The sequence below is a fragment of the Oncorhynchus keta genome, chromosome 1 (genome assembly GCF_023373465.1).
Source record: "Oncorhynchus keta strain PuntledgeMale-10-30-2019 chromosome 1, Oket_V2, whole genome shotgun sequence".
Lineage (NCBI taxonomy): Eukaryota > Metazoa > Chordata > Actinopteri > Salmoniformes > Salmonidae > Oncorhynchus > Oncorhynchus keta.
Genome location: NC_068421.1, coordinates 26616250 through 26638936, shown reverse-complemented (window position 1 = coordinate 26638936; position 22687 = coordinate 26616250). Strand labels below are relative to the sequence as shown.

At 41.9% G+C, this 22687-nt stretch overlaps 1 protein-coding gene across 6 annotated transcripts in view; it reads right to left on the bottom strand.

The window, feature by feature from the left end:
* The window catches only part of LOC118359962 (protein turtle homolog B-like), a 78409-nt gene that overhangs the window by 15588 nt on the left and 40134 nt on the right, over window positions 1-22687 (bottom strand). For all 6 annotated transcript variants that reach the window (XR_008137851.1, XM_052519904.1, XM_052519868.1 and 3 more), the window contains exons 4-12: window positions 19594-19745; window positions 13564-13681; window positions 10040-10184; window positions 8845-8990; window positions 7747-7889; window positions 7343-7483; window positions 7100-7219; window positions 6816-6966; window positions 4513-4636 (exon numbers count right to left, since the gene is read on the bottom strand). Coding sequence is in view for 5 of the 6 variants with exons in the window: in XM_052519904.1 (XP_052375864.1) it covers window positions 4513-4636; window positions 6816-6966; window positions 7100-7219; window positions 7343-7483; window positions 7747-7889; window positions 8845-8990; window positions 10040-10184; window positions 13564-13681; window positions 19594-19745 (1240 nt within the window). In the remaining variant the exon portion in view is untranslated. The remainder of the gene's footprint in view (window positions 1-4512; window positions 4637-6815; window positions 6967-7099; window positions 7220-7342; window positions 7484-7746; window positions 7890-8844; window positions 8991-10039; window positions 10185-13563; window positions 13682-19593; window positions 19746-22687) is intronic.

The window sequence follows — 22687 nt, the reverse complement described above, 5'->3', positions numbered from 1 at the left end:
TGCTTTTCTACAGACAATGGAATTCTCCGGTTGGAACATTATTTAACTTTTATGATAAAAACATCCTAAAGATTGATTATATACTTAGTTTGACAAGTTTCTTCGACCTGTAATATAACTTTTTTAACATTTCATCCGAATGGACCAGATCGCGCTTTTGGATTAGTTTACCAAATGCCCTAACAAAAGAAGCTATTGGACATAAATGGACATAAATGATGGACATTATCGAACAAAACAAGCATTTATTGTGGAACTGCGATTCCTGGGAGTGCATTCTGATGAAGATCAAATGTAAGTTAATTTTTATAATGCTATTTATGAATAATCCTGACTACCCAACATGGTGGATATTTCTCTGGCTGGTTTGGGCTCTGAGCGCCGTTCTCAGATTATGCTTTTTCCGGAAAGTTTTTTAAATCTGACACAGCGGTTGCATTAAGGAGAAGTGCATCTTAAAGATTAATGTATAATAGTTGTATTTTCATCAACATCTCTGCATGTTTTGGAACTACTGAACGTAACACGGCAATGTAAAATAAGATTTTTGGATAGAAATATGAACTTTACCGAACAAAACATACACGTGTTGTGTAACATGAAGTCCTATGAGTGTCATCTGATGAATATCATCAATGGTTAGTAATTAATTTTATCTCTATTTGTGCTTTTTGTGACTCCTCTCTTTGGCTGGAAAATGGCTGTGTATTTCTGTGAGTTGGTGGTGACCTAACATAATCGTGTGTGGAGCATTCGCTGTAAAGCATTTTTTAAATCAGACACTGTGGCTGGATTAACGAGAATTGTATCTTTAAAATGGTGCCTAATACTTGTATGTTTGAGAAATTTGATTTATGAGATTTCTGTTGATTTGTATTTGGCGCCCTGCAATTTCATTTCATTGGCGAGGGGTTCCGCTAGCGGAAAGGGGTTCCGCCAGTCCTAATCAGGTTATGTTAGGTCCTGATGTGGCTATGCCAAATGGCTGTGGGAGATTTGCTTATAATTCTGTGGCATTATTTTATATTATTTTATAGTATGAAGAATAATCAATCAAATGTATTTATAAAGCCAAAACCTAGGAAGAAACCTAGAGAGGAACCAGGCTACGAGGGGTGGCCAGTCCTCTTCTGGCTGTGCCGGGTGGAGATTATAACAGAACATGGCCAAGATGTTCAAATGTTCGGCGGGGTCAAATAATATTAGTCACAGTGGTTGCCGAGGGTGCAACAGGTCAGCACCTCAGGAGTAAATGTCAGTTGTCTTTTCATAGCCAATCATTCAGAGTATCTCTACCGCTCCTGCTGTCTCTAGAGAGTTGAAAACAGCAGGTCTACAATACAATCGAACAAAGCTGAATAAATTATAAATATCGTCTCCAAACGATGTGAGGGAGTGCGCACATGCGGCTATTCTGTGTTGAGCAGTTAACAAATAAATAGGTACTCCTATATGCTTAATTTAGAGTTATTAATGTAACTTTAGTTGTTCTACAAACGTTGGGCTATATGTTATGATTTGAATACATTGTAACGCTGGATGATGAGACTCTAATGATGATTTGAAAAAAGTAACTTGAAGGGCATGAGCTCTGCTTTGTTTTTTTTGCGCAGGTTGTACACACTCCAGTATTCTGTCATTAACAATTTGACAAGCACTTGATAATGCCTCCAATTTCACCGCGGCATCCCCTTTGTGGCCATCATGCACCCTAGAAAAATCCATGCCTTTTGCGGCCTGGATTGCTGCATTGTGCCCTTCTCCCTGAGTGTGCTGCGCAATCCGAAGCGCCTCTCACTCACACTGCTCTCTGTCAGTGATTGGGTCTGTCTTTCTGTTAAGACAGACACAACGGGGACACAACTGCGTGCGTCCTTATCCAATTCCGAGGAGCATATTGAAGATATTGGATGAACTGTTCACATTTACTTTTCGTCAGCCAACAAGATGAGTAGGCCTAACGTACAGCAAAAGCACTAGCCTATGTCAATCTAAACTCAGCAAAAAAAGAAACGTCCTCTCACTGTCAACTGCATTTATTTTGTATGTAAATATTTGTATGAAAATAAGATTCAACAACTGAGACGTAAATTTCACAGACATTTGACTACCAGAAATGGAATAATGTGTCCCTGAACAAAGGGGGGGGGGGGTCAAAATCAAAAGTAACAGTCAGTATCTGGTGTGGCCACCAGCTGCATTAGTACTGCAGTGCATCTCCTCCTCATGGACTGCACCAGATTAGCCAGTTCTTGCTGTCAGATGTTACCCCACTCTTCCACCAAGGCACCTGCAAGTTCCCAGACATTTCTGGGAGGAATGGCCCTAGCCCTCACCCTTGATTCAACAGGTCCTAGATGTGCTCAATGGGATTGAGATCTGGGCTCTTCGCTGGCCATGGCAGAACACTGACATTCCTGTCTTGCAGGAAATCATGCACAGGACGAGCAGTATGACTGGTGGCATTGTCATGCTGGAGGGTCATGTCAGGATGAGCCTGGAGTAAGGGTACCACATGAGGGAAGAGGATGTCTTCCCTGTAAAGCTCAGTCCGATGATGCTGTGACACACCGCCCCAGACCATGACAGACCCTCCACCTGCAAATCAATCCCGCTCTAGAGTACAAGCCTCGGTGTAACACTCATTCCTTCGACGATAAACGCGAATCCGACCATCACCCCTGGTGAGACAAAACCGTGAGTCATCAGTGAAGAGCACTTTTTGCCAGTCCTGTCTGGTCCAGTTTGGTGGGTTTGTGCCCATATGTCTGGTGATGTCTGGTGAGGACCTGCCTCACAACAGGCCTACAAGCCCTCAGTCCAGTCTCTCTCAGCCTATTGAGGACAGTCTGAGCACTGATGGAGGGATTGTGCATTCCTGGTGTAACTCAGGCAGTTGTTGTTGCCATCCTGTACCTGTCCCGCAGGTGTGATGTTCGGATGTATCAAGCCTGTGCAGGTGTTGTTACACATGGTCTGCCACTGCGAGGACAATCAGCTGTCCGTTCTGTCTCCCTGTAGCGCTGTCTTAGGCGTCTCACAGTACAGACATTGCAATTTATTGCCCTAGCCACATCTGCAGTCCTCATGCCTCCTTGCAGCATGCCTAAGGCATGATCACGCAGATGAGCAGGGACCCTGGGCATCTTTCTTTTGGTGTTTTCCAGAGTCAGTAGAAAGGCCTTTTTAGTGTCCTAAGTTTTCATAACTGTGACCTTATTTGCCTACCGTCTGTAAGCTGTTAGTGTCTTAACGACAGTTCCACATGTGTTCATTAATTGTTTATGGTTCATTGAACAAGCATGGGAAACAGTGTTTAAAACCTTTACAATGAAGATCTGTGAAGTTATTTGGATTTTACGAATTATCTTTCAAAGATAGGGTCCTGAAAAAGGTACAAGTGACAGGCTAATATTGTCACCCATTAGACTATTCTTGATTTCATCTTGTCTTTACATATACTAAATAATATATGTGACATTTGTTTGATTTAGAATGGACCATTATCATACACCTGTATCGAAACATGTAATCTATGCATTTAAATAGCGAATGGAGGACAGTTGTCACGCCCTGACCTTAGAGAGCCTTTTTATGTCTCTATTTGGTTTGGTCAGGGTGTGATTTGGGTGGGCATTCTATGTGTTGTATTTCTTTGTGTTTGGCAGAGTGTGGTCCCCAATCAGAGGCAGCTGTCTATCGTTGTCTCTGATTGGGAATCATACTTAGGTAGCCTTTTTTCCCATCTATGTTGTGGGATCTTGTCCTTGTATTGTTGCTGTTGAGCCCTACAAGACTGTATGTTTAATTGGTTCTCTCTTTCTTGGTTTTCTGGTTATCATTAAAGAGTATGATTAACCTACCCCACGCTGCATCTTGGTCTAATTCCACCAACGACGATCATTACAATGCTTTTCCCCGTGGTTTATTTTCATGCCAGCCAGGTAGGCTATACTACTGTTGTAAAGATAAGCAATGTGCTTAATATTAGGAAGGTTGAGAAATAGATATATTAGGCCTAGCCTATAGAAAGCTGATGGGGTCCTCCTCTTTTTAATAGAGGCCATCACTCTGTTTTCTCATGCAATTGCATAGCCTATAGAAATGTTGGCAACAGGAGCTCATGGGCGCTCATGAAGTGTTTGATTAGATTTTTGATTACATTTGCATTGATGACAGAGTGATTAGAGGGACAATAGAGTGCTGAGTACCAGGCAGAAAGCAAGTTTGGTAAGCTAGTAACGACTAGCAGCAGCATCAGAGCTCGGAGAAGCCTAATTACCGAGACTAAATGTTCATGTGGAATTTTACTGGCTTCATGACTTGTGACCACCAGTGTGGCGGTAATACGGTCACCACAACAGCCCTGTTGATAACAAATCAGATCCCTACAAATCATATCTATTGAAGATCAATCCCCAAAGTCTCTGTCCCTCCACCTCTATTAGGGGAATCAACTGCAATCTGAGTATAAGATCTGATGGGAGACTAGAGAATGCTGGGAGTACTCACACTGGGCCGTACCACACTGAGAATGTCTGATCAAAGCCTCCGTCATAACCCGGCTCCCAGGACACGTTGGCCGAGGTCACCGAGGGCAACACACGAATGCTGCCTGGAGCATGTGGGCTGGTGCCTGAGGGTCAAAGAGAAGAGACCATCATATTTAATACCAGAACCATCGACAGTATACCTCTCTATCTCTACTGTATATTGCTCTGGCCCACACTAAAGAGTGATAGCGCAATCTGTTAGGTCTATATGTACTGTACAGTGAAGGTTAGGATGACCATTCTTCAATAACCACAGTATGAGTCAAGTGTGTTATTCCCATAACAGCTCTTTTGTCAATGTATAAAAAGCTTTCTCACACAGAATGACTATCATTGTCCAAAAATGTGTCCTATTAAGTCAAATAATGTACATTGTGCTGCCATTACCATTCACAGTCCTCTACAGTATATAACTGTCTACAATGGCTGCGAATGGCCTATCTGATTGGCTAATGCCCTGTACTGTGAGGTGTTGACCAATGGTGAGGTAAAGGTGAGTGAAGGTCTATGGCTTGGCCAGACCATCATCATCCCTAGCCCCAGTTGTGTGTCCAAGACCCAGCACCTTTGTACTGGGATTAAATGGAGACCTGCTGCCCTGACCACTATGGTCAGAAACGTCAAAGCTGTCCTCTCCACACTCAGCACCTCTGACATGTCAGCTGTCACTCCAGTGAGGGGACACTTGGGAAGGTGCCAGCTAGGGTGTATGACTGTGAGAAGTCCTGAGGCATGCTTATTACTCATATGTACTGTAAACACACAAGCAAGTCACTTGTCTAAGCAGTACTTCAGCATACATATAGTCCCGCTAGGACTAGGGTCATCATGAATATCTAAGCAGTACTTCAGTATACATATAGTCCAGCTGGGACTAGGGTCATCATGAATGTCTAAGCAGTACTTCAGTAAACATACAGTACAGCTGGGACTAGGGTCATCATGAATGTCTAAGCAGTACTTCAGTAAACATACAGTACAGCTGGGATTAGGGTCATCATGAATATCTAAGCAGTACTTCAGTATACATATAGTCCAGCTGGGACTAGGGTCATCATGAATGTCTAAGCAGTACTTCAGTAAACATACAGTACAGCTGGGACTAGGGTCATCATGAATGTCTAAGCAGTACTTCAGTAAACATACAGTCCAGCTGGGACTAGGGTCATCATGAATGTCTAAGCAGTACTTCAGTAAACATACAGTACAGCTGGGACTAGGGTCATCAGAATATCTGGGACATCATGAATGTCTAAGCAGTACTTCAGTAAACATACAGGGGACTCATCATGAATGTCTAAGCAGTACTTCAGTAAACATACAGTACAGCTGGGACTAGGGTCATCATGAATGTCTAAGCAGTACTTCAGTAAACATACAGTACAGCTGGGACTAGGGTCATCATGAATGTCTAAGCAGTACTTCAGTAAACATACAGTCAGCTGGGACTATCATCATGAATGTCTAAGCAGTACTTCAGTAAACATACAGTACAGCTGGGACTAGGGTCATCATGAATGTCATCAGTACTTCAGTAAACATATCTGGGACTAGGGTCATCAGCTAAGCAGTACTTCAGTAAACATACAGTACATCATGAATATCTAGTATACAGTATAGTTCAGCTGGGACTAGGGTCATCATGAATGTCTAAGCAGTACTTCAGTAAACATACAGTACAACTGGGACTAGGGTCATCATGAATGTCTAAGCAGTACTTCAGTAAACATACAGTCCAGCTGGGACTAGGGTCATCATGAATGTCTAAGCAGTACTTCAGTAAACATACAGAACAGCTGGGACTAGGGTCATCATGAATGTCTAAGCAGTACTTCAGTAAACATACAGTACAACTGGGACTAGGGTCATCATGAATGTCTAAGCAGTACTTCAGAATACATATAGTCCAACTGGGATTAGGGTCATCATGAATGTCTAAGCAGTACTTCAGTAAACATACAGTACAGCTGGGACTAGGGTCATCATGAATGTCTAAGCAGTACTTCAGTAAACATACAGTACAGCTGGGACTAGGGTCATCATGAATGTCTAAGCAGTACTTCAGTAAACATACAGTACAGCTGGGACTAGGGTCATCATGAATGGGAACAAAAAGCTGCAGGGTTGCTGTCAAACTACTTAAATTCAGATTAACTGAAATTCTGAACCCTAAACTGAGAAAATACAGGGGGACTGTATCGATGACTAGGATCATCAGACATGCATGGGGACAGAGGATTATGAGGTCACAGGGGACGGTACCAATGACGAGGAGGCGCGTGCTGGCAGTGATGCTGGTGACCACATTGGTGGCCACACACTCCCATTCCCCATGATCCTCCTTGCTGAGGGACAGGAACTGTAAGCTGCCACTGGAAAGGATGTTGTGCTTACTCTTGCTGGGCTTCCCCACCTTGAACACATGCACACACATGCGCACACACACAAGCACACACACAGTTCCCTGGTTGTTATATCAAAAAAGCAGTTTGAGTTTTCCATGTTTCTCTTCCCAGACTAGTCCCAGCTGTAGCGTGGTGTCATACCTTCCTCCAGGTGATGGTTGGTATCTCAGGGTCTCCCGAGGCAGCACAGGGGATGACCAGCTCTCTACCAGCCTCTTGGCGGTACTCCCCACCAGGCCTCACGTTAAAGTAGGGGGGATCCTGTGGGCCGGGCCAACACACACACAATGTCACAGACCAAGTCTCACAACAAGTCTCACCAAAAGGGGGGAGAGAAGACTACACATATAACATTTGGTCAGATGTTTCTTCCAGTACCAGTACCTTTAGCACCAGAATGGCCGGGTCAGACTGGCCCTTAGTACCCAGGGCGTTGAAAGGCATACAGGTGTAGGTGCCGAGGGAGTCTTCTGTGGCCTCCGCCACCCGGATACTCCCATCCGGTGCCTGGCTCCATCCAGGGTACTGGGACAGGAGAGAGGAGGTACACTCAACATCACAGGGATGCAATATTCTCTAAAACATGTCAGGACCTGTATTCAAAGAGCGTTAAAGGAGTGCTGATCTAGGATTCGTGTCCATATAAATCACATTCATTATGGTCTAAAAGGGAAAGATCTGCAATTCTAGTCTGGGATACTTTGTGAACAGCTGTTTTGATGAATGAGGTGTTATCAGCATCAGTCCAGACAGACAGAGGCCCCCACAGATGGCAGACTGAGACTGACCTTCTCCACTCTGAGAGGGTAGCCATCTTTCTCCCACTTCACTGATATCACCGGCGGGTTGGCGTCCGCTGGGCAGCGGATGATCCCTGGCAGTTTCCGTGGGACGTATATGATGGAGGGCATGTTGAGCACGCGAGCAGGGTCTGAGGGTCAGAGGTTAGAGGTCAGAGAGGACAGAGCACAAGGTTTTGTATAGATGGACGGGAGATGTTTTCAGTGAAATTAGACTGGAGCATAAAGTCTGAAACTGTTAAATCACAATTACAACTGCCAGGTACTTCTCCTGTAATAAGTTGGTCGGTATGGAAACCATGGAAGAAATAGTATTTTATAAGTGACTTTATGGTGGCCCAAGCTAGCTGCTAACTAATTGTTTTTAGCTATCAACTTGGATAGTACATAACAGGAAAAAGGACTGCTGAATTTGGTTTATCGTTTCAGCGAGGGGCTCTGGTCACCCTCTGAAGCCAATCACAAAGACAGTCATGGTCGGCTGGTAGTGTATCTAGATCTCTCTCTTTCTAAGAACACAGATATCAATGACCAGTGACTCCAGAGGGAATTAGCATAGTAGCAAACACACTTAGACATCCGGCCTGGTGGCATTTCCCCCCCACATACCAGATTAACTAAAAGGTCACCATTTCAATTCAGTCCAGCACATTGAGGAGACCAAGACTCTTTCTCTAAGGGGAGAAGGATAGACTGAGCAGCATGCTATTGGGTGAGACTAGCAGACTGTCTCTTTCAGTGTCTAGCAATATGGAAGATAAACAACTCTACAGAGACTGGAATCATAGACTGGGAAAAATTGCAAAGAATATGGTGATGAGAGAGAACCTGCCAAGATGATGAGCAGTAGGAATATCTAATCATTCCCTCGTCCCGACCTTTGACTCTGAAATTCAGCCAAGGGTGGAAAAGTTTCAGCAGGGCGATATGCATGGTACTGCATCACCAATGACAATACATCAGCAGTGTTCTGGCTGCCATTATGCAGGTTGTGATACTGTTATTTCTCCTCCTGTTCCAGTACTGCCAGCCAGCCTTGTCTGCCCCTCCCCCTTACCCTCCCCCCATCGCCATGGTAACACTCACACTGAACAGAGAGCTGTGCCGATGCTGACGGTGGAGTTCCGAGGCTGTTGCTTGGGCTGCAGGTGTATTTCCCAGCATCCTCTGGTTTCACCCGGAAGATGTGGAGGGTTCCGTCGATGAGGATGCGTACTCGGTTTTTCAGGTCACTGCAGAGAGGAAGCAGAAGTTATCGAATATGCCATAGCATAGAGACACACTCGCACACTTGGGGCTGCATTAATGTAATTGCACAAGCTTGCCATGAGAGGGGAGCATTTGGTCAAATCCAACCAGGCTGAATAGCTTCCAAAAGATGAAGTAGTTGAATGTCAAATAAATCCCCTAATTTCCACAATCACCTGATGCTCCAGCCTTAGTGTTTTCTCTCGCACTGCCACTTTAAATGAAGTACCCTCATGAAGAGTACACTGGCAGATATTCTATTCCCGCTGTGTTTCAAACAAAGAACAAACAAACCTCACACCATGTTCATTTGAGTAATATTTGAGAGGACATTATGCTAAATAAATAGCAGAGGGAATATTTTAATCTAAACTATGAATATTTTTGAGTAAATAAATCGTATGATTAGACCAAAAATACCCTTTCGTGATAGACTGTTGCCTCCAAGGATAGACCAAACATTGTAAGCAGCCCAACTAGGACAGTAGTGTCTTATCCTAGGGTTGATTATGCACAGCCTTTTTCTAGGCCTTTAGAAACCTATTTGAGATGGGCTTCTTTCTAAGGGACTCTCTGATAGGTTGATTCTCCCAGACAGACACTTGGTCTCCCAGTCACTTGTTCTTTCTAAAACGTCTCCATCACTAAACTAAAGCGGTGCTTGGGGCGAGTCTGACAGCTCCTGGCTACGCTTCAGATCATTACTACAGTAGAAGAGGCATGTGGAATTGTCATCAGAGCGTGCTAACCCGGCTGGCGTGCTCCAGACAGCCCCTACTAGGCCCTCTCTTACTGCTGCTGGACCACAGCAGAGCAGGGCACCAGCACAGACACACACATTCAAAGTCACTGAATCAAGACAGGGTCTGGAAGTCTCACATAATAATTATGCCAAGACACAGTACAAAATACTTTAAGGTCACAGGAGTGGACACAAGATTCAAAAGCCTTTAGATGACAGGGTGAAATAGACTAAAATACCAAAGGGAAGGCACACAGACAATCAGACACACGATCTCAATTATAACTTTACTTCTTAGTGAAGTAGACGTTATCTTCCTCCCAAAACCAGGTGTAGGTCAGGTTGCCTGGATACGCCTCTGCTTGACAGGTGAAGCGTGCATTCTGGGATATGTTGACAGTGATGTTCTCTGGCGGTGACTTAATATACGGTGGCCCTAGAGGAAACAAACAAAGGCTTTTAGTGCACAACAAAACATGCACTGAAAAATTATATAAACTCAACATGCAACAATTTCAAAGATTTTACTGATTTAAAGTTCAAATAAGGAAATCAGTCAATTAAATTAAATTCATTAGGCCCTAATCTATGGATTTCACGTGACTGGGAATACCGATATGCATGTTTGTCACAGGAACATTATAAAAAGTTAGAGGCGTGGATCAGAAAACCAGTCAGTATTGGTGTGGCCACCTTTTGCCTCATGCAGCGCGACACATCTCCTTCACATAGAGCTGGTCAGACTGTTGATTATGGCCTGTGGAATGTTGTCTCACTCCTCTTCAATGGCTGTGCGAATTTGCTGGATATTGACGGAAACTGGAACACGCTGTCATACATGTTGATCCAGAGCATCCCAAACATGCTCAATGGGTGACATGTCTGGTGGGTATGCAGGCCATGGAAGAACTGGGGCACTTTCAGCTTACATGGAATTGTGTAGAGCCTTGCGGTGATAGAGGTGGATGTATGGCACAATGGGCCTCAGGATCTCGGTATCTCTGTGCATTGAAATTGCCATCAATAAAATGCAATTGTGTTTGTTGTCCATAGCTTATGCCTGCCCATCCCATAACCTCACCGCCACCATGGGGCACAACGTTGACATCAGAAAACCGCTTGCCCACGACGCCATACACGCTGTCTACCATCAGCCCGGTACGGTTGAAACCGGGATTCATCTGTGAAGAGCACACTTCTCCAGCATGCCAGTGGCCATCGAAGTTGAGCATTTGCTCTCTGAAGTCAGTTATGACGCCAAACTGCAGTCAGGTCAAGACCCTGGTAAGGACAACAAGCTTCCCTGAGATGGTTTCTGACAGTTTGTGCATAAATTCTTCAGTTGTGCAAACTCAGTTTCATCAGCTGTCCGGATGATTGGTCTCGTACGAACCCACAGGTGAATAAGCCAGATGTGGAGGTCCTGGGCTGTTGTGGTTACACGTGGTCTGCAGTTGTGTGGCCATTCGGACGTACTGCCAAATTCCCTACAATTATGTTGGTGGCGGCTTATGGTAGAGAAATTAACATTTTATTCTCTGGCAACAGCCATGGTGGTCATTCCTGCAGTCAGCATGCCAATTGCACACTCCCTCAAAACTGACATCTGTGGCATTGTGTTGTTTGACAAAACTGCACAATTTATAGTGGCACCAGAAAAAGGTGCACCTGTGTAATGATCATGCTGTTTAATCAGCTTCTTGATATGCCACACCTGTCAGGTAGATGGATTAAATTGGCAAAGTAGAAATGCTCACTACCATGGATGTAAACAAATTTGTGCACAAAATTTGAGAGAAATTAGATTTTCTTGTGTATGGAACATTTCTGGGAACTTTTATTTCGGCTCATGAAACATGGGACCAACGCCTTACATGTTGCGTTTATATTTTTAGTCAGTGTAGATATGGATACTGAAATATTATCTTATGACCCATTCAGCATCTTCTTATTGTTAAATAGGTACAGTAGACCTGTCATGCCCTGATAGAGAGCCTTTTTAATTCTCTATTTATGTTAGGTCGGGGTGTGACTAGGGTGGGTAATCTAGGTTGTTTTATTTCTATGTTGGCCTGGTATGGTTCCCAATCAGAGGCAGCTGTTTATCGTTGTCTCTGATTGGGGATCATATTTAGGCAGCCATTTCCCCACTGTGTTTTGTGGGATCTTGTTTTGAGTTAGTGCACAGCTTATGTTATGGGTTCGTTGTTTGTAAGTTTGACAAAAAATAAAGATGTGGAACTCCGAGCACGCTGCGCCTTGGTCCGTATCTCCACACAGCCGTGACAAGACCCCTGGCAAAAGCTTCTCTCTAGTAGCCTATGAGATACAGTAAGCATACATATTGTAACTTGAACCACACACTTGGTTGCCAGACTTGCAGATGCCTCCACAACATGAGCCCTCAGTGCCCTGAGGTTGCTGCTCTGCTCTCTGTACTATATTACAGACAGTGAAACGTAAGCTGTCTTTTTAAGTGGGCCCAGCTACAAGCCTCCTGGTTACTTCCTTAATACACAATAGCTTTATACATCAAGAGGGACTACTGAAAGAGTGGTTAAGTCACAGAACAAATAAAAACAGATCACTTTAGTGAGAATCACGACTCCTCCGATAGCTGCTTGTAATTGCTCAGAGAGCCTTAGACAACTTCACTGGCACATTTCCACAGAGCCTGCTTATGGATACTCCTTAGTGAAAAACAATATTGCTTGTGTACAAAACTCATATGTATCATTATATCTCAGATTTATTCCAATTCACTCTGGATTTGCAAAAGCCTTATTCAAACCATCTAAGACATGTATGAGGTTTATGAGGATGCTTCAGTCAGACCAATGAATTGAAACCTTTCCCCTCACCTGTCAGCTGTTCTAGACAACCCTCCCCTTCCTGTATTGTCAGGCATGTGCATGCAGTGTGTGAGTGTGTTTAGAGGGGTCAGTAGAGTAAACCTTACTCAAAATCCTAGATGTAACCAATGACTTCTTGCCCATCCTCCTTTTAGACATTGGCTGAAATTGACACATCTTTACCCCACCATTAAACCTAACAAGCCTACCATAAAACCAACCTGCTCCATCGTCTAATGTACAGCCTGTTAACTCATCCAGTGCTGGTTTTGATAGAGAGAGAGAATGTGTGTGCGTGTGCACGTGTGTGCGCGTGTTTGATGTAGACATAGAGGCAAAGGCCGGAAGTGGAGGAAGCCTGTATCAGATCCATCTATCTGAGCAGAGCAGAGCCCAGTTCTGTGTCTGTCTAGCCGAGAGAGAGCCTGGTTAATGGACCGAAGACAGACAGTGATGTATGCCTCAGACAGACAGTGATATGCACACACACCAGCAGCAGCAGTAGCCACAGACTAGGTCAGGAGAGGATTTAAGATTATTGACTGATACCGACTAAACCATATTACCACACTGATAAAACCAAACACTAACCCTGCATACTGTGACAAAGGCAGGAAACAGAGACTGTTTAAGTAGAGAGAGGCAGGACTTAATTTCTCCATCTTAAACACAATCTAGACACAGTACTGCATAGCTGTAGGCATGTAATAGATGTTTAAAAGCAGGTGTAAGGTAAAAATAGCGTAAAGATGAACTGATAAGGGAATTTTCAGGAAGTCAGGACAAACTGTTCTTTCAGTATTCAGCCAGCAATTGTCCTAGGAATCTTCTCCTCAAAACTCATCCTCAATAATCAGTGTGCACCTCAGTTGAGAAAAGTCATGATTTCTCCCTCACACCACCATAACAACCTTTCAAGTTACACCCATCTGTGACATTACAGTGTGACCGTTGCCCTCTTACCTTGGACCAGCAGACGGGTGGTGTGGAGCACCTCTCCCTGGTCGCTGAAGGCTCGACACGTATACGCCCCTCTGTCGTTCCGAGTGATCCCCAGCACCGTCAGACTTCCATCATGCACCTGGGGTGGACATGTTTGTGCGAGACAGAGCAAACATACAGACATGGTATTTATAAGCATAACCTAGTGAAATGGCACACCAAAATCAAGGCAGGGTTGAGGTTCTGTCTTTGGTAGGAATGTATGTTTTATAGAGAGCATAGAACCAATAATCTAAAGTCTAAACTCTGACCTTTTACGAGGCTGTGGTATGGGAGCCTGAGAGGGGTGAGAGAGAGGGATGATAAAGGGGTGAGAGAGGGAAGAGAGGGGTTAGCAAGAGGGATATGAAAGGGGTTGAGGAAAGGAATGAGAGAGGGGTGAGAGAGAGAAAGAGAGAGGGGCGAGAGAGGGGCAAGAGAGTGTGAGGGGTGAGAGAGAGAGGGGTGAGAGAGTGAGGGATGAGCGATGGATAAGAGAGGGGTGAGAGAGATTGATGAAAGAAAGGTGTGAGAGAGAGGGGTAAGGGAGAGAGGGGTGAGAGAGTGAAGGATGAGAGAGTGAAGGATGAGAGAGATGGATGAAAAAGAGGGGTGAAAGAAAGGGGTGAGAAAGAGTGAGGTGAGAGAGAGGGGTGAAAGAAAGGGGTGAAAGAAAGGGGTGAGAGAGAGGGGTAAGGGAAAGAGGGGTGAGAGTGAAGGATGAGAGTGAAGGATGAGAGAGATGGATGAAAAAGAGGGGTGAAAGAGAGGGGGATTGAGAAAGAGACAGGGAGAAAGAAAGGGGTGCGAGAGAGTGAGGTGAGAGAGGGGTGAAAGAAAGGGGTGAAAGAAAGGGGTGAGAGAGAGTGAGGTGAGAGAGAGGGGTGAGAATGGATAAGAGAGAGGTGAGAGAGATGGATGAAAGAGAAGAGTTAAAGAGATGGATGAAAGAGAAGGGTTAAAGAGATGGATGAAAGAGATGGGTGAAAGAAGGATGAGAGAAGGGTGACTGGCTAAGAGAAGGATGACAAAGGGATGAGAGAGGGGTGAGAGAGGGACAAGACAGAGCGCCAGCTCGCTGAGTGACATAAACTATGACACAGGAATGAGGATAGCTGTCACTTCCTGTACATCACACATCATTTCCAAATGTTAGGTGCAGCCTTCAGCAAGCTCAGGGATTTACTCCATCTGAAATATGGAGGGGGGCTGAGAGAGGGATGAGAGAGGGGGTTGTCCATGGTTCACAGGGTTCCTTAAAGAAAACTGGAACACTAACGCAAAACATGACAAATGAGAGAGGGGGTGCAGCCGAGGCTTGACACGCCTGGACTGTTCTTCCTCCACTCAAGGACCCGCCCTCTGCAGGATTCTGCAGCCTGACTGACAGATGCTCCTGGCCAATCACAGACATGCAAGACAGTCCAATTAAGGGCTTCTCGATCTGCAATCTGGGTGCAGTGAAAAGTGCACAGACAGACAGCAGTCTCACATATATTCAGGCAGATGGTGGTGTGTGCTGAAGATTTCCTCCAGCACACACAACCACACCTATAGACTGCCTTCCTTGCTTGAACATGACTTATGAAACAGACTGTATAGACTTGTCTACAGCCAGTCTGAGTACCAAGATAGAGGAACATGCATATTTTTATTTTCTTCATATATTTTCACAAGTGTGTAGCATTCACAACTGTAAATTGTTGTCTTTCGACTTGTCTAAACTGATCAATTCAAATCGTATTTGTCACATGAGCCGAATACAACCTTACCTCGAAATGCTTATATTACCAACAATGCAGTTTTAAGAAAAACAAAAAATAAAATAAATATTTTACTAGGCAAGTCAGTTAAGAACAAATTATTATTTTCAATGACGGCCTAGGAACAGTGGGTCAACTGCCTGTTCAGGGGCAGAACGACAGATTTGTACCTTGTCAGCTCAGGGATTCGAACTTGCAACCTTTCGGTTACTAGTCCAACACTCTAACCACTAGGCTACCCTGCCACCCCGGGTAAAACTTAAGAACATTTTTACTAAATAAACTATAGAGAAAAAAAGAACAAGTTACACAATAACATAATAATAACGAGGCTGTGCAGGGGTACAGGTTAGTCTAGGCAATTGAGGTAATATGTACATGTAGGTAAAGTGACTACGCATAGATAATAAACAGTGGGTAGCAGCAGCATAATTATAATTTTTTTAAATGGGGGGGAGGTCAATGCAAATAGTCCGGTTGCCATTTGATTAATTGTTCAGCAGTCTTCTGACTTGTGGGTAGACGCTGTTAAGGAGCCCTTTTCACTGGTGCAGCTGTAGAACTTTTGTAGGATCTGAGTACCCATGCCAAATGGGTCCTTTTCAGTCTCCTGAGGGGGAATCGGTGTTGTAGTGCCCTCTTCACGACAGTCTTGGTGTGTTTGGACCATGATATGTCCTTAGTAATGTGAACGCAGATGAATTTGAAGCTCTTGACCTGCTCCACTACAGCCCGATGTGAATGAGGGTGTGTTCGGCCCTACTTTTCCTGTAGTCCACGATCAGCTCCTTTGTCTAGATCACGTTGAGGGAGAGGTTGTTGTTCTGGCACCACACATTGTTTTGGAGTCTGTGGAAGCTTGTCTGTGAAAGGATATAGCCTAGCCATACTGTTCAGTTGTTCTGAATATTTCCATACTGTTCAGTTGTTCTGATTATTTCCATACTGTTCAGTTGTTCTGATTATTTCCATACTGTTCAGTTGTTCTGATTATTTCCATACTGTTCAGTTGTTCTGATTATTTCCATACTGTTCAGTTGTTCTGAATATCTCCATACTGTTCAGTTGTTCTGAATATTTCCATACTGTTCAGTTGTTCTGAATATCTCCATACTGTTCAGTTGTTCTGAATATTTCCATACTGTTCAGTTGTTCTGAATATTTCCATACTGTTCAGTTGTTCTGATTATTTCCATACTGTTCAGTTGTTCTGATTATTTCCATACTGTTCAGTTGTTCTGAATATTTCCATACTGTTCAGTTGTTCTGAATATCTCCATACTGTTCAGTTGTTCTGAATATTTCCATACTGTTCAGTTGTTCTGAATATTTCCATACTGTTCAGTTGTTCTGATTATTTCCATACTGTTCAGTTGTTCTGAATATTTCCATACTGTTCAGTTGTTCTGAATATTTCCATACTGTTCAGATGTTCTGATTATTTCCATACTGTTCAGTTGTTCTGAATATTTCCATACTGTTCAGTTGTTCTGATTATTTCCATACTGTTCAGTTGTTCTGATTATTTCCATACTGTTCAGTTGTTCTGAATATTTCCATACTGTTCAGTTGTTCTGAATATCTCCATACTGTTCAGTTGTTCTGAATATTTCCATACTGTTCAGTTGTTCTGAATATTTCCATACTGTTCAGTTGTTCTGATTATTTCCATACTGTTCAGTTGTTCTGAATATTTCCATACTGTTCAGTTGTTCTGAATATTTCCATACTGTTCAGTTGTTCTGAATATTTCCATACTGTTCAGTTGTTCTGAATATTTCCATACTGTTCAGTTGTTCTGAATATTTCCATACTGTTCAGTTGTTCTGAATATTTCCATACTGTTCAGATGTTCTGATTATTTCCATACTGTTCAGTTGTTCTGAATATTTCCATACTGTTCAGTTGTTCTGATTATTTCCATACTGTTCAGTTGTTCTGAATATTTCCATACTGTTCAGTTGTTCTGAATATCTCCATACTGTTCAGTTGTTCTGAATATTTCCATACTGTTCAGTTGTTCTGATTATTTCCATACTGTTCAGTTGTTCTGAATATTTCCATACTGTTCAGATGTTCTGATTATTTCCATACTGTTCAGTTGTTCTGAATATTTCCATACTGTTCAGTTGTTCTATTTCCATACTGTTCAGTTATTTCCATACTGTTCAGTTGTTCTGAATATTTCCATACTGTTCAGTTGTTCTGAATATTTCCATACTGTTCAGTTGTTCTGAATATCTCCATACTGTTCAGTTGTTCTGAATATTTCCATACTGTTCAGTTGTTCTGATTATTTCCATACTGTTCAGTTGTTCTGAATATTTCCATACTGTTCAGATGTTCTGATTATTTCCATACTGTTCAGTTGTTCTGAATATTTCCATACTGTTCAGTTGTTCTGATTATTTCCATCCTGTTCAGTTGTTCTGAATATTTCCATACTGTTCAGATGTTCTGATTATTTCCATACTGTTCAGTTGTTCTGATTATTTCCATACTGTTCAGTTGTTCTGAATATCTCCATACGGTTCAGTTGTTCTGAATATCTCCATACTGTTCAGTTGTTCTGAATATTTCCATACTGTTCAGTTGTTCTGATTATTTCCATACTGTTCAGTTGTTCTGAATATTTCCATACTGTTCAGTTGTTCTGATTATTTCCATACTGTTCAGTTGTTCTGAATATTTCCATACTGTTCAGTTGTTCTGAATATTTCCATACTGTTCAGTTGTTCTGATTATTTCCATACTGTTCAGTTGTTCTGAATATTTCCATACTGTTCAGTTGTTCTGATTATTTCCATACTGTTCAGTTGTTCTGAATATTTCCATACTGTTCAGTTGTTCTGATTATTTCCATACTGTTCAGTTGTTCTGAATATTTCCATACTGTTCAGTTGTTCTGATTATTTCCATACTGTTCAGTTGTTCTGAATATTTCCATACTGTTCAGTTGTTCTGAATATTTCCATACTGTTCAGTTGTTCTGAATATTTCCATACTGTTCAGTTGTTCTGATTATTTCCATACTGTTCAGTTGTTCTGATTATTTCCATACTGTTCAGTTGTTCTGAATATTTCCATACTGTTCAGTTGTTCTGATTATTTCCATACTGTTCAGTTGTTCTGAATATTTCCATACTGTTCAGTTGTTCTGATTATTTCCATACTGTTCAGTTGTTCTGAATATTTCCATACTGTTCAGTTGTTCTGAATATTTCCATACTGTTCAGTTGTTCTGAATATTTCCATACTGTTCAGTTGTTCTGATTATTTCCATACTGTTCAGTTGTTCTGAATATTTCCATACTGTTCAGTTGTTCTGATTATTTCCATACTGTTCAGTTGTTCTGATTATTTCCATACTGTTCAGTTGTTCTGAATATTTCCATACTGTTCAGTTGTTCTGATTATTTCCATACTGTTCAGTTGTTCTGAATATTTCCATACTGTTCAGTTGTTCTGAATATTTCCATACTGTTCAGTTGTTCTGAATATTTCCATACTGTTCAGTTGTTCTGATTATTTCCATACTGTTCAGTTGTTCTGATTATTTCCATACTGTTCAGTTGTTCTGAATATTTCCATACTGTTCAGTTGTTCTGATTATTTCCATACTGTTCAGTTGTTCTGAATATTTCCATACTGTTCAGTTGTTCTGATTATTTCCATACTGTTCAGTTGTTCTGAATATTTCCATACTGTTCAGTTGTTCTGAATATTTCCATACTGTTCAGTTGTTCTGAATATTTCCATACTGTTCAGTTGTTCTGATTATTTCCATACTGTTCAGTTGTTCTGAATATTTCCATACTGTTCAGTTGTTCTGATTATTTCCATACTGTTCAGTTGTTCTGAATGTTTCCATACAATTCAGTGCTTACTGTACTTTGTTCCATAGCAACAACAAAAAACTTCAGGAACAGTGACATCCTCAGAAGCGCTGGGGTGGGGCTGGTGTTAAGCATGCAAGACATGTATAATATCTAAGATTTCAACTTCACATCTGAATGACTCCAAGACCTTAAAGGGCTAAATGATCTGGAATCCATATACCTTCAAGGCTCATTTCCCTAAATATCAAAGAATGTCATGGCAGCCCAGAAAATGGACAAATCTGCATGTTTTATTTCTACTGACCTAAAATAGAGTCACTTTCACAGGCCATTTCACTGCTAATTCAAGGTTTAAAGGGCATGTATTTGTAGCCCGAGGTACAGTAAATTTGTTGCCCAGTTTGTCTTACCTTGTATCTTCCACTGGTTGCAAGCTCCTCCCCCTCCCTCAGCCAGCTGATCATGGGTTTGGGGTTTCCCTGGGCGGAGCAAGTCAGCAGTGTGCTGCCCCCCTCCTTGGCCTCCACATACTGTGGGGGCGTGGTTGTAAAAGTGGGAGGGGCTTTGGGAAAGAAAAAAACATAATTAGCATATTTATTTATATTATTATTATATTATTATTATATTTTCTATCCACTGAGAATATCTTAATTTCTTGAAGGTATTAAAAAGTTGGGAATTTCAGGGATGTGGCATAGTCTTTAAATGAACAGCCTATCAAATGTCTTCATGCCCATGTATCTCTAACCAGCATTACACAGGGATGAGGAATGTCTGTTAAAATTGTATTTATTTAACCTTTATTTAACTAGGCAAGTCAGTTCAGAACAAATTCTTATTTACAATGATGGCCTAGGAACAGTGGCTTAACTGCCTTGTTCAGGGGCAGAACGACAGCTTTTTACCGTCAGCTCAGAGGTTCAATCTAGCAACCTTTCGGTTACTGGCCCAACGGTCTAACTACTAGGTTACCTGCAGCCCCACATTGATAAATCCTTAAAATGTACTCTAAGAAATGTGTTCCCTATTCAATTTAGGCAAAGATTACCTGATCTGCTCTATATGAACCCAGCAAAGAGCATAATATCACAACCATCGAACATAATACAGCCACTAATAAAACCAATTAGTACAGCATACTGCACAGCTGTTACTGGGTCTCGCTAGTATCCTTTATCATCTATTTCTAGCTAACTAGCTGCTACACTATAGTACCAATCTAAAGCTGTGACAATGCCTACTCATTCCAGGGGTTGTCTTTATTCTTATTTTTATTTGTGCATTGTAGAATAGTAGTGAAGACATCAAAACTATGAAATAACACATATGGAATCATGTAGTAACCAAAAAAGTGTTAAACCAATCAAAATATATTTTATATTTGAGATTCTTCAAAGTAGCAACCCTTTGCCTTGATGACAGCTTTGCACACTCTTGGCATTCTCTGCATTTGATATCTCAAGGTAACTCTGGTTCTAAACAGCAGCAGCAGTATTGTGCCATCCAGGATGTACATGCCAGGCGGTGTCTAAGAAAGGCCCCACAAATTGCCAAAGACTCCAGCCACCGGAAACATGGACTATTCTCCTTGCTCCCGTCCAGCAGACGGTATCGGTGCTCAGACAAACAGACTCCTAAAACAGCTTCTATCCCCTGGCCATAAGACTGTTAAATGGCTAATAACTACTGCTCCCCCTCACACCTCCGCTGCTGCTAAAATGATTATTGATTAGATTTACTAGTACCACTACGTTGCCGTTCATTGATTGCCGTTACCATTAGTATACATCTATTTATCCTACTACTAGTACAGTGCCTTCAGAAAGAATTCACACCCCTTGACTTTTTCCACATTTTGTTGTGTTACAGCCTGAATTTAAAATGGATTAAATTGAGATTTTTTGGGTCACTGGCCTACACACAATACCACATAATGTCAAAGTGGAATTATGTTTTTTGACATTTTTGCCAATTAATAAAAAATTAAAAGCTGATATGCCTTGAGTCAGTAAGTATTCAACCCATTTGTTATGGCAAGCCTGAATAAGTTCAGGACAAACATTTACTTTACAAGTCACATAATAAGTTGCATGGAGTCACTCCGTGTGCAATAATAGTATTTAACATGATTTTTGAATGACCACCTTATCTCTGTACATTTCTGCATTTCAAACACAGATTCAACCACAAAGAACAGGGAGGTTTTCCAATGCCTCGAAAAGAAGGGCACCTATTGGTAGATAAAGTAGGTAGGTAGGTAGGTAGGTAGGTAGGTAGGTAGGTAGGTAGGTAGGTAAAATGTTTAAAAAGCAGACATTAAATATCCCTTTGAGCATGGTGAAGTTATTAATTACACTTTGGATGGTGTATCAATACACCCAGTCACTACAAAGGTACAGGCGTCCTTCCTAACTCAGTTGCCGGAAAGGAAAGAAACCGCTCAGGGATTTCACCATGAGGCCAATGGTGACATTAAAACAGTTACAGAATTGAATGGCTGTGATAGGAGAAAACTGAGGATGGATCACCAACGTTGTAGTTACTAACCTAAATGACAGAGTGAAAAGAAGGAAGCCTGTACACAATAAATATATTCCAACTCATGCATCCTGTTTGCAACAAGGCACTAAAGTAATACTGAAAAACATGTGAAAGTAATATACTTTTTGTCCTAAATACAGTGTTATGTTTGGTGCAAATACAATACTGATAAATGGAATGGAGCGAAGCACAGGCAAAATCCAAGTGGAAAACCTGATTCAGTCTGCTTCCTACCAGACACTGGGAGATTAATTCCCCTTTCAGCAGGACAATAACCTAAAACACATAGCCAAATCTACATTGGAGTTGCTTACCAAGAAGACAGGTAATGTTCCTGAGTGGCTGAGTTACAGTTTTGACTTAAATCTACTTGAAAATCTATGGCTTGAAGAATTTTTAAAATAATAATTGGCTAATGTTGCACAATTCAGGTGTGGAAAGCTCTTAGAGACGTATCGAGAAAGACACACAGCTGTAATCACTGCCAAATGTGATTTTACAAAGTATTGACTCAGGGGTATGAATAGTTATGCAAATGAGATATTTCTGCACTTCACTTTCATTAAGTTATCAAAAAGAAAAAAACATATTTTTACTTTGTCATTATTGGGTATTGTGTGTAGATTGGTGAGGGAAAAAATATATTTAATCCATTTTGAATTCAGGCTGTAACACAACAAAATCACTGTATATATTACCACTAGTTATTACCATAAGTATTTATATATTCCTGTTAACAGCCACATTTACATGTATATCCACCTATCACGCCTAATACTGACACTCTCACACACTCAAACACTTACACACACACACAAACACAAACACCCACCCACTTATGCTGCTGCCATACTGTTGACTATTAGAATTATGTATCCTGCTACCAGTCACTTTCTCTTAATCCCCGCCTACATGTACATATCTACCTCAAATTACTCCATTATCCCTGCACATTGTAAATGT